At 45.6% G+C, this 12,389-nt stretch overlaps 1 protein-coding gene across 3 annotated transcripts in view; it reads left to right on the top strand.

Annotated features, from left to right (window-relative positions):
* The first annotated feature begins 205 nt into the window (after positions 1-205).
* The window catches only part of ADCY9 (adenylate cyclase 9), a 54,651-nt gene continuing 42,467 nt past the window's right edge, over positions 206-12,389 (top strand). For all 3 annotated transcript variants that reach the window (XM_084817932.1, XM_084817931.1, XM_084817930.1), the window contains exons 1-5: positions 206-2,090; positions 6,688-6,860; positions 7,826-7,930; positions 9,832-10,049; positions 12,173-12,275. In XM_084817932.1, coding sequence (XP_084674058.1) covers positions 302-2,090; positions 6,688-6,860; positions 7,826-7,930; positions 9,832-10,049; positions 12,173-12,275 — 2,388 coding nt within the window. In that variant the 5' untranslated portion in view covers positions 206-301. The remainder of the gene's footprint in view (positions 2,091-6,687; positions 6,861-7,825; positions 7,931-9,831; positions 10,050-12,172; positions 12,276-12,389) is intronic.

Below are 12,389 nucleotides of genomic sequence, written 5' to 3'. Positions count from 1 at the left end.
CCGCCCGCGCCCGCTCCCGCTCCGGGCCCGCGCTGCCTGGCCCGGCCCGGCCCGGCCCGGCCCGGCCCGTGCGGCGCTTCGAGGGAGGCGGCGATGAGGCCGCGCGGCCCGGCGCGAGCGGCGGCCGAGTGACCGGCTCTGGCGCGGCGCCATGCGGCGAGGCCCGGAGCGGCCTGGCGGCGGCGGCGGGACCCCGAGACTGACCGGCGGCGGCGGCGGGAGCAGGAGCGGCGGCGGCGGGGCCGGCCCCCGGTGAGAGGCGCCGCCGCGTGGCGAGCCCGGCGCAGGCCCGAGCGCGGCCATGGCCTCGTCGCCCCCGTCCTCGTCGGCGCGCCGGCAGCTGCTGCAGCATCGGCGGCCGCGGAGCGCCGAGGTGAGCTGCGACTCGAGCGGCGGCGGCGGCGGCAGCGTGACGGTGCGGATCCACGCCCGCGGCGCCCCGCCTCGGCCGCCGCCCGGGCCCTGCAAGGCCAGCATCTCCTCCAGCTGCAGCAGCTCGGGGGACTCGGCGGCGGCCGGCGGCCGGCGGCGCAGGAGGGGCCGAGGGGCCGGCGGCGGGGGCGGCTTCGGCCTGGGCCTGGGCCTGGGCCTGGGCCCCCGGCGCAAGGCGACGCGGCTGCCGCAGCTCTTCGAGCGCGCCTCGTCCCGCTGGTGGGACCCCAGGTTCGACTCGAGCAACCTGGAGGAGGCCTGCCTGGAGCGCTGCTTCCCGCAGACGCGGCGCCGCTTCCGCTACGCGCTGTCGTACCTGGGCGCGGCCGGGCTGCTGTGGGGCGCCTACTTCGCGCTGCGGCTGGGCCCGGGCGGCGGGCAGGCGCCCTTCGTGGCGCCGGCCCTGGCCTTCCTGGCCGCCTGCCTCGCCTTCTTCCTCTTCACCTTCACGCGCGCCTACGGCCGCCACCCCGTCGGCACCTCGGTGGCCCTCACGCTGCTCGTCTTCGCCCTCACGCTGGCGCCGCAGTTCCAGGCGCTCGGACCCTGGGGGGCGCCCGGGGCCGGGGCCAACGGGAGCACCGGGGCCCCTTCTTCTCCACCCTCCGGCGCTTGCTTGTCGCAGGTGGGCAGCTTCTCCATGTGCATAGAGGTGCTCCTGTTGCTCTACACGGTCATGCATCTGCCCCTCTACCTGAGCCTCTTCCTGGGGCTGTCCTACTCAGTCCTCTTTGAAACCTTTGGGTACCACTTCCGCGACGATCACTGCTTCGTGCCCTTTGGGAACCGCCTTGTCTACTGGGAGCTGCTCAGCAAAGCTCTGCTCCACATCTGCATCCATGCTACAGGCATTCACTTGTTCATCATGTCCGAAGTCAGGTCCAGGAGCACCTTCCTGAAAGTGGGGCAGTCCATCATGCATGGCAAAGACCTGGAGGTGGAAAAGGCCCTCAAGGAAAGAATGATCCATTCCGTCATGCCCCGCATTATTGCCGATGACTTGATGAAACAGGGGGACGATGAAAGCGAGAACTCCGTTAAGCGTCATTCCACTTCCAGCCCCAAAAACAAAAAGAAAAAGCCTTCCATACAGAAAACCCCCATAATATTCCGACCTTTCAAAATGCAGCAGATAGAACAAGTCAGTATTTTGTTCGCAGATATTGTCGGCTTCACAAAAATGAGTGCCAACAAATCTGCACATGCTCTTGTGGGGCTCCTGAATGATCTCTTTGGTCGCTTTGACCGCCTGTGTGAGGACACAAGATGTGAGAAGATAAGTACTTTGGGGGACTGTTACTACTGTGTAGCGGGGTGCCCTGAACCCCGGGAGGACCATGCTTATTGCTGCATTGAGATGGGCTTGGGCATGATTAAAGCCATTGAACAATTTTGCCAAGAGAAGAAAGAGATGGTGAACATGCGGGTTGGCGTTCACACTGGGACTGTCCTGTGTGGTATTTTGGGAATGAGGAGGTTTAAGTTTGATGTATGGTCTAATGATGTCAACTTGGCCAACCTAATGGAGCAACTGGGCGTGGCTGGGAAGGTCCATATTTCGGAGGCCACTGCAAAATACTTGGATGACCGCTATGAAATGGAGGATGGAAAGGTGATAGAGCGTGTTGGCCAGAGTGTGGTGGCAGACCAGCTTAAAGGTATATGTGTGTCTTTTTTACTTGATTAAAATGAATTGGCTTGCTTCAGTACTCTTCTTCCTGGTCTCCAACTTTTGCCATGCTAACATGGGCAACTTTGGACACAGTCTTACGTTTGTTCTTACCTGTATAATAACCTGAAACTTGTAGGTTAAGTTTAGGGTCTGTCCTTCATGACTCTTTGAAGAAGGACAAAAGATAAGGTTTTTGATTATGCATGCCTGGCAGCTGCAATGTCTTCAGATTTTAGAACTGACATTTTAAAAGGGGAGTTTTTGTAATTGTAGAATTTTAACTCTCAAATATTTTATAGCTCATGACATCATCTGATTTCCCACACAGTTTATACTTGCATGAGTACTTAAGATGCAGGTGATTCATAGGGTTTAGAAAAACGATGATATTCAGAAAAGCTATATGTTCAAGTGAAGGAGGAAATTGCTTTAACATTAGTTCATTTACCTCCCGTATCAGACAGTTGTGCTTTTTGGTTCCTTCATACCCAGGTCGTCAGAAAAATATTTTTGTACTGCATGTTTGATAGTAAGTTGTAACAGTTAGAACTTGAGGAATGAAGGAAGTATTCATCTATTTTGTTGATGCTTTAAAAAGAATTCAGGTGCATAATAATTACAAACTTACTAGAGGTCTTCTGGCAGTTTTACAAATATTTAATTGTTTTACGGTAGAAGGGCTGATGCTTTGCTTTTCAATGTACATTTCAGTTGAAAGCAGTTGATATTGTCTTCCCTTCATTAATAGTCAGTTTTATAAACTGCGTAGGGAAGAGCAGAGTATATTGGGGATGCGGCAACATAAGTGTGGATAATGGATGGGGCCTACAGTGGAAAGCAGTGAAATGTAGAAAGATAAATCTTAGGCAAGCTTGGAATTGACTTTTTTCTATTGTGGCAAAATTGTAAAGCATGCAGAAAATTAAAGCATAGTAATTGAAGCAGCCTTCCTGGTGATGGATGGAGGCCATCTATATTTGGTATATCTGTATGAATTCTTTCAGATTGCAAATTGGCATTTGACTCAACCAGATCAGATTCCATTGCAGTTAGGGCCACCTTCTTTTTAAGGAAAGCCTGTGCTTACTGTTGATACTCAGTGGCTGCCTGGAATGTGCAAGATACACAGTACCATAGAACAACAGGGCTAATTTATGTTTGGTTTATAATATTTATACCCTCTGTCCTCACTATAAACTACTCCCAAAGCAGCAGGCACAAACTTAATTTAAAAAAATTCATAGAATCATAGAATAGTAAGGTTGGAAGGGGCCTACAAGGCCATCGAGTCCAACCCCCTGCTCAATGCAGGAATCCAAGTCAGAGCATCCCTGACAGATGGCTGTCCAGCCTCGTCTTGAACGCCTCCAGCGTGGGAGAGCCCACCACCTCCCTGGGTAATTGGTTCCATTGTCGTATTGCTGTAACAGTCAGGAAGTTTTTCCTGATGTTCAGCCGGAATCTGGCTTCCTGTCACTTGAGCCCATTATTCCGTGTCCTGCACGGTGATCGAGAAGAGATCCTGGCCTTCCTCTCTGTGACAACCTTTCAAGTACTTGAAGAGCACTATCCTATCTCCCCTCAGTCTTCTCTTCTCAAGGCTAAACATGCTCAGTTCTTTCAGTCTGTCTTCATAGGGCTTTGTTTCCAGTCCCCTGATCATCTTTGTTGCCCTCCTCTGAACCCTCTCCAGTTTGTCTGCATCCTTCTTAAAGCGTGGTGCCCAGAACTGGACACGGTACTCCAGATGAGGCCTGACCGGTGCTGAGTAGAGGGGAACTAGTACTTCCCGGGATTTGGAAGCGATGCTTCTATGAATGCAGCCCAAAAGAGCATTTGCCTTTTTTACAGCCACATCCCATTGTGGGCTCATATTCAGCTTGTGATCGACAACAGTTCCAAGATCCTTCTTGCTTGTAGTGTTGTTGAGCCACGTATCCCCCATCTTGTAACTGTGCATTTGGTTTCTTTTTCCTAGGTGCAGAACTTGGCATTTATCCCTATGAAATGTCATTCTGTTGTTTTCTGCCCAGCGCTCCAGTCTGTGCAGATCACTTTGAATTTTGTTTCTGTCTTCCAAAGTATTAGCTATCCCTCCCAATTTTGTGTCATCTGCAAATCTGATCAGCATTCCCTGCACCTCCTCCTCCAAGTCATTAATAAAAATGTTGGGCCCAGGACTGAGCCCTGCGGTACCCCACTCGTGACCTCTCCCCAGTTTGAGAAGGTCCCATTGATAGGCACTCTTTGAGTCCGATTCTGTAGCCAACTGTGGATCCATCGGATTGTTTTTTCATCTAGCCCACTTTGAGCTAGTTTGCTCATCAGGATATCATGGGGCATTTTGTTGAAAGCTTTGCTGAAGTCGAGGTATATGATGTCTACAGCATTCCCACGGTCCACAAGGGAGGTGACTTGATAAAAAAATGAGATCAGATTCATCTGGCAGGACTTGTTTTTGACAAATCCATGTTGGCTTTGAGTAATCACGGCATTGTTTTCAAGGTGCTTCCAGATGGATTGCTTTCTCATCTGCTCCAGAATGTTCCCAGGGATTGATGTCAGACTGACTGGTCTGTAGTTCCCAGGTTCCTCCTTTTTACCCTTTTTGAAGATAGGGACAACATTAGCCCTCCTCCAGTCATCTGGCACTTCCCCCGTCCTCCATGATTTCTCAAAGAGAATAGACAGCAGTTCTGAGAGTTCTTCTGCCAGTTCCTTTATTACTCTAGGATACAGTTCATCTGGCCCCAGAGACTTGAACTCATTCAAAGTAATTAGTTGTTCCTTGACCATATGCCTATCGATCTCAAGCTGCAATCCTGCCCCTTCAGCCTGTACTTCGCCTTTGCCGGGGGGTCATAGATGCTCTTTTGGGAGAAGACTGAGCCAAAGTAGGAATTGAGCACCTCTGCCTTTTCTTTGTCATCTGTTATCATTTTGCCATCCTTATTTAATAGCTGAACAAGCATTTCTTTCCTCTGCCTTTTACTATGCACGTAGCTGAAGAAAGCCTTTTTGTTGTTTTTAGCATCCCTCGCTAACCTCAGCTCGTTCTCAGCTTTAGCCTTCCTGACACCATCCCTGTAATTCTTTGCTACCTGTCTGTACTCTTCCTTTGTTACTTGGCCTTCTTTCCACTTCCTATATGTGCCCTTTTTTGTTTTCAGGTCATCCCTAAGCTTTTTGTGAAGCCACATTGGCTTCTTCTGTTGTCTTCCACCTTTTCTTCTTGTTGGAATTGTTTGTGATTGTGCCTTGAGAATTTCCTTTTTTAAAAGCTTCCACCCATCTTGGACTCCTTTTCTCGCTAGCATCGCTTGCCATGGGACCTTACTGATCATTGTTCTGAGTTTATTAAAATCAGCTTTCCTAAAATCCAGGGTACGCGTTTGACTACACTCGGCTTTTGCTTCCCTTAGAACCAAGAACTCAAGTACAACATGGTCGCTTTCCCCCAGAGTTCCTGTAACTGCTACTTTGCCAATAGTACAATTGGCAAAGATAATAAAAACAATTGTTGTTCAGTTGTTCAGTCGTGTCCGACTCTTCGTGACCCCATGGACCATAGCACGCCAGGCCTTCCTGTCCTGCGCTCTCTCCCGGAGTGTGCTCAAGTTCATATTCATTGCATCGGTGATGTTAACTAGCCATCTCATCCTCTGTCGTCCCCTTCTCCTTTTGCCTTCAGTCTTTCCCAGTATCAGGGTCTTTTCCAGAGAGTTTTCTCTTCGCATTTGGTGGCCAAGATATTTGAGCTTCAGCTTCAGTATCTGTCCTTCCAGTGAGCACTCAGGGTTGATTTCCTTTAGGATGGACTGATTTGACCTCCTTGCAATCCAGGGGACTTGTAAGAGTCTTCTCCAGCACCACAGTTCGAAAGCAATAAAAACAATACTTATGTATTTCTTATACATAGAAATTATGTATTTCTATGTATAATAATCCTGATATGTGGAGAACTATCTGGCCACATGAATATGATCATAGCCTTTTGGGGAAATGACTCTGGGGTGAACATGGAGCTATTACCCAGTCCCTACTAGCAACCTTAGCAATAAATTTCAGCATTTAGCTGAATATAACCAGTGGGGGTGCGGGTGGAGTCTTGCAACCATTCAGTTGCTGCAGTGTAGTTTGTCCTTGGCATGGGATTCCCATTCTTCATAGGATGTGGAGTGTCTTTTCAAGCTTAACATTCATACTGCCAATGAAACTGAGTGCTGATGATTGGGACAAAAGTACCTACAGTATATGAAACTCATAAAGTTCTTCTGTCTCATATTGTACTTTTCTATTTTTTTAAGGGATTAGGAAGGCAGTCAAAGAGAAACAAACACCCATTGAGAGTTGTCCCAGCAGCTTACAAAATGTATATTTGCTTATTGCTAAAGGATGGGCCTGAATGCTTCTGAGAGGAGCAGTGAACAATATGCGGATAGCTGGCTTTGCTGGCAGTGGTGGCTCATGGTGTGGCTTGCCTGCCATAGCAGTCTGCACTTTTGGGAAGGGAGTTCTGCAAACAAATGTGGGGGTGGGAGCGGAAGAATAATTTGGCTATGTTAACTGTAGTTTCCCCCTAGGTTTGAAAACGTACCTGATCTCTGGTTTGAGAGTGAAGGAAGCCCACTGCAGCTGCTCACAGACTCTGCTTCCAGGTCTAGACACAAGAGACAGAAGCAAGTTACAAGGGGCCTCATCAGTGGAGAATATTGGTGATTCAGCAAAGGGTTTCAGGCAGCCAGAGAAAAACAAGGTTTGTAAAATACATTCTTCATACTTCTGTGGGGCTACTTAGGTAGAAACTTTTTTTAGAAGCATACATTGGGATGTAAAACAGGGTGGAGTAAGACATTCTGGAAAATATGTATTTGCATGCACTACTGTGAATTCTTTAAAAGAGAGAAATAAAAAGTTTCATTCTTTCTGTTGATTATTGACTCATAAGATGAGTGAGATGGCAAAATCGCACAGTGGCAAGTTGGCTGTGAGGAACCAGGTTCAAATTATCTGTCAACCATGAAGCTCCCAAGGTGGCCATGGGTACATCTCTGTATCTCATTCTAACCTATCTCACAGGGTTAGAAAATTCTGTTGTGAGCTCCTCTGAGGAAAAGTAAGAGGAACATAGGAGCATCCAGTATCAGTGGGCCCCACCGATCGAATTGGCCTCCTAGTCTCCTTCAAAGCCCGTGTTGGAGGAGGGATATAAATACAAAAATAAGAGAAACAGTGCCTTGGAGCATCTACATATAAGTCTACTTTTTCTAACCTTTTTCTAACCTTCAGTATGTTTTACCACTTTCAGATTTGTCTCTGTGATCATGAGAATTAAAACCTTTTTTTTTTAAAGCTGACATTTCCAAGATTTTAAATAGAGATGTAGTGAACATACATGCAGGTGCATCCATGAAACATGCTGTTTTTTGTTTAGCTATAGTCAGATTCTCAATAAGTGGTGATAGCGCTTCCCATAAGCAAGACTACTTTCCTTTATTCCTAAGTGCTTTAGATTCTCTTCCTATATAGTTAAGAAAGGAAAAAGAGCTACTCAGTGTGATGTGCAGACTGTTGGGCAGCATCCCATGGGTTGCATTTGAGGACCCTGTTGTCAAAAATCCCGAAATATGTACAGTTTGAACATGTTAATGTTTGCAGTGACAACAGGCCAGTTATGAAAAGAGAAGTTAATCTTGCAGTGTGTTTCTGTTTGTTTTCCAGACATGCCCTTCATGCAACATTACGTTTACACCCACCTGTGCTGTGAGTATAGAGGAAGGAGCTATCCAAAATGGGTGCCAGGATGAACATAAAAACAGCACAAAGGTAAGGTATCCATAGGTTACATTCTTCTCTGGCTATATTACCTCACTTATGCGATAGCTCCAAGATACAAAAACTGATCTGATGTCAGTCCTGAGATAAAATTGGTTTAAGTAACAGCTGACATAGAATTATACTGTTTCAAGGGATCTTGGACTCATCTAGTCCAACCCCTGCTACAACATCCCTGAGAGATGGCTGTCTAGCCTCTGTTTAAATACCTCCAGCAAAGAGAGAGCCTACCACCTCCTGAGGCAGACTGTTCCACCGTAAAACAGGTCTTCCTGTTTTCAGAACTGGTCCAGATGCTTCCAGAAGTTGTACTTGCATGATTCAGGTTGCATCACTTTTCAAAGCGATGCAACTTCCTGGTGTGACATTATATGGAGCTGGCAACTGGACCTTTTCATTCGCCATCAACTGAGCTCTTCTATTTTTGGTGCGCCTTCTTTTGCCTTCCCACTAACCAATATTTGTGTGAAGGCATTTTTTGTTGAATTTTTCTGTGCTGGTCCAGGCATCCTAAAAATCCTTTTAAGACAATCTGAAAATTTAGCCTCTGGAAGTATGGGGTGTTCTAAATTGCCTGTGACACTCCTATGGCTCTTAACGTTGTTATAGCTGAATTAATCATGATGGTTCATTTGTTTATTTTTGGGTTGAGACTCCTAAAGGTTTTTTTTGAGAAAATGCTGAGACTGTTCTGTGTTTACTCATGGTGTCAGTGGTCTTGTGAGCCATTGTAGTGTGACAGATAAGAGACTGGGTCTGGGGAGACCTTGGTTTAGATCCATGTTCATCTGAACCGCACTGGCTAGACTTTGGCAAATCATTCTCAGCCTACCTCACAGGGTAGTTGTGAGAGTGAAATCCAATATACTCTGCCATAAGCCCCTTGGACAAAGTAAGTATCTCATTTGATTCTACAATCTGTGAACATCTTTTGATTTAGACAAGGTGTTTATCACTTAAGAAACAACAAATAATTTATGGTGCATTGTAAAGATATCCTGAAATTGTCTCCTGTCTTAAATTGTTTGAGTTTTGTTTAAAAGCTGGGTATTTAATAATTTGCCAGTCCTAAAGTACTTCTAAAAAAGTGCTTGTATATGCTGGCTTTCACTCAGAAATATAAATATCTTCAAACGGAGATAATTTTTCTTCCAAAATATACTACCTAGAGCAATCAAATACAATGCAAGCTGTCTGTGGCTTATGCATGTTTAGATTACTGTAATGTATTATACATGCAGTTGTTATTGGAAACGATTCAAAAACTTCTGCTGGTCCAAAATAGGGCAACAAGATTGTTAATGGGGACTGGTTGATATGATCATATTGTGCCCGTGCTTTGTGATCTGCACTGGTTTGTCTGTTTCTAGGCCCAATTCAAAATGCTGGCAGTAAAGTTAAAGACTAAACAGCTTGGGGCCAGGGTACCTGAAAGGTTTATATACTTGCCTGGACCTTAAGTTCATTGTCAGAGGCCCTTCTTCAGATCCCCCACCCTATGAGGTGGGGTGGGTAGCTACTGAGGAGAAGGCCCTTCCTGGTTGCAGAGTGGCCTCCCCAGAGTGGCTCACCTGGTGCCTACATGCGGTCTTTTTAGTGCCAGGTGAATACTTTTTCATTTTCCCAGGCTTTTTAGTCTTTCAGTTTAAAAATAAATGTGTTAGAGTATGTTAAGGTCCTGGCACTGCTGCTGACTTTTACTTTGGCTTTTACTCTAGTTTTGTTCTGTTTTAAATGTTTTAATAATATGTTTTATTATACTATTATGTATTATACTCTTATATTTTGTTTTGTGAATCACCTAGAGAGCTTTGCCTATTTTGTGGTATAAAAATGTAATAAATAAATAAACTCTTTCTTTATGACGTTGCCTTTCCTTTGATCTGAATCAGGGCCCTGGAGGATGCAGTCCAAAGTCCCAGAATGGACTGTTAAGTCCTCCACAAGAAGAGAAGCTGAGCAACAGTCAAACATCGCTTTATGAAATGTTGCAGGAGAAAGGAAGATGGGTAGGCGTGAGCTTGGATCACTCGGCACTTTTGCCGTTGCGGTTCAAAAACATCAGAGAGAAAACTGATGCTCACTTCGTTGATGTGATTAAAGAAGACAGGTGAGAAGGATGCACATAGTGGCAAAAAATACTAACTTCACATATACACTGGGGTTTGAGCTGGTGGTGACTGATCAGCAAAGAGATCTTGGGATTATGATGGATAACTGAATGAAATGTTGACCTAGAGTGCCGAAGCTGTTAGGGATCATTAGAAAAGGGATCGAAAATAAATGCCAGTATTGCAATACCTTCTCATCTGTGGTTCAACCACATTTGGAATATTGTATACAGTTCCAGTCACTGCATCTCAAAAAAAGGATATTGTAGAGCTGGAAAAGGCGTAGCAAAGGACAGCTGAAATTATCAGGGGGCTGGAGCTATAAAATTATGCACATTATGGAGAAAGTGGATAGAGACGTTTTCTCCCTCTCATAATACTAGAACTTGGTGTCATCTAATGAAGCTGAATGGTGGGAGATTCAGGACAGAAAGACAAGAACCTCTTCACAGCATGTAGTTAAAAATTATGGAATTTGCTACAACAAGATATGACAAGGCCACTAACTTAGATAGCTTTAAAAAAGGGATTGGACAAATTCATGGTGGAAAAGTATCAGTGGTTACTATTCATGATGGCTATGTGATATACCATCTCCAGGATCAGAGGCAACTTGCCTCCAAATACCAGTTGCTGGGGAACAACAACAGTAGAGAGCAACAGCATTGCCCCTATGTCTTGCTTTTGAGCCTCCCATGGGCAGCTGGTTGGCTCCTGTGGGAAACAGGTTGCTGGACTACACAGACCTTTGGTCTGACCCAGCAGGGTTGCTCTTACATTCCTAAGGAGCAAGTCACACTTTAAAAATATATTTTTCAGGAGAAGACAGAGAATCAGTTTTACAAAACTGCATCTGATGAAGTAGGCTATTGCCTATGAGCATTCAAGTCCCAGTAAGCCAGCTAATATTTCCAGTGCTTTTTGGAATTTGTCCCCTGTTTTAATGAGTGCAGAGTGTTGAACACAGCATCTCTGAGATGTGGTGTAGTACAGTGGTGAAGAGTGTAAACCGTGAGCCAAATAGGCCCTAGTTCAAACTTCATCTTGTACACAAACCTGCTAAGTGGACTTCAGCCACTCTTCTCTCAGTCTCAGCCCTCCTCAAGCAATGTGGGGTGATAATACTGCCTTCCTTACAGGGTGGTTACAAAGATGACAGATTAATGTATATGAAGTGCTTGGGAGACTTTAAAAAGGCTAAATATAATCATGGTTTCTTGTCTTGGACCACTGTACTTTCTACTTCCCTCAGGAGGATGTTTCAGTAGCCTGTCTGCAGTGATCTGAGTTGGTTCATAGTGATCTAAGTGATCTTGGTGATTAGCCTGCTAGGGGCCATCCAGCGCATTTGTGGCAGTGCTGAAATGTGAACTGAAGACTCCCAACTCATGCTCTTCACCACTTCGCTATGCTAGCTCTTAGGTCTGTTATTTTGTTTGTACAAGTGTGTATCCCCTCCAGGTCTTTTTTCTGTTGCGGATTATATAATGTATGTTAGAGAGCATTGATTACATTTTGCTTGGCAATCTTGCTCCCAGTCTCTGCATAAATGGAAATAAAGTAAAAAAAATCTATGTATGAAGCAAGCTAATCATGACTTATCACCTCCTGAGTTCGTCTGAAGACCTGTAACCACAACTTACAGGATGATATCGCCATCCCTGGTGAAGCATCAAATCTGCATGTTCTGTACAGCAGGTCTGTTCAAGTGATGGTTGGTATAGTCCATGGGAGCAATATAATACAAAAAAGTTCCCCAGATCAAATGGAGCATTTTGCAAGTGGTATTATCTGCCAGAGAAGTTCCTAGATGGTTCATGGAATAGTTGTATACCACCGTAATCCCAATTTTGCTGGGATTTGGAGCACGGCACTGTGTTGTCTAGCTGATAGAATTGTTTTGAGCACTTTCTTTCCTTCCCCTCTTCCCACCCAAAGGATGCTATAGAGAGCACAGATACTGCATAGTGAGAAAACGCCAATATTTCAAAGGACCAGATAGTTTAGCAGCAAGTAAGAAGCAACCTAACTTAGAACCAGGACAGTAGTACTTGCTTTATCAAAGGAGAATTGTGTGGAAGTACGCTCCCCTGAAATGGTTCATTATCAATCTTTTCTCTAGCTTGATGAAAGACTATTTTTTTAAACCACCTATTAACAAGCTGAGCCTGAATTTCCTGGATCAGGATTTGGAGATGGCCTATAGGAGCAGCTATCAAGAAGAGGTGTGTTTGTGCGCATGCATGCATGTTCTGCTTGTGTCTGAGGTGCAAACTACACATTAACAGAGTGCCACCCATTGGCTTTTTAAAATCAAAAGTAATTTTGGGAGGTTGCGT

This window comes from Heloderma suspectum, chromosome 12 (assembly GCF_057233095.1).
Source record: "Heloderma suspectum isolate Gila_16-S chromosome 12, 16-S_ref, whole genome shotgun sequence".
NCBI classification, from domain to species: domain Eukaryota; kingdom Metazoa; phylum Chordata; class Lepidosauria; order Squamata; family Helodermatidae; genus Heloderma; species Heloderma suspectum.
The sequence above is the reverse complement of the archived record's forward strand: the minus strand, read 5'-3'. Positions and strand labels throughout refer to the sequence as shown.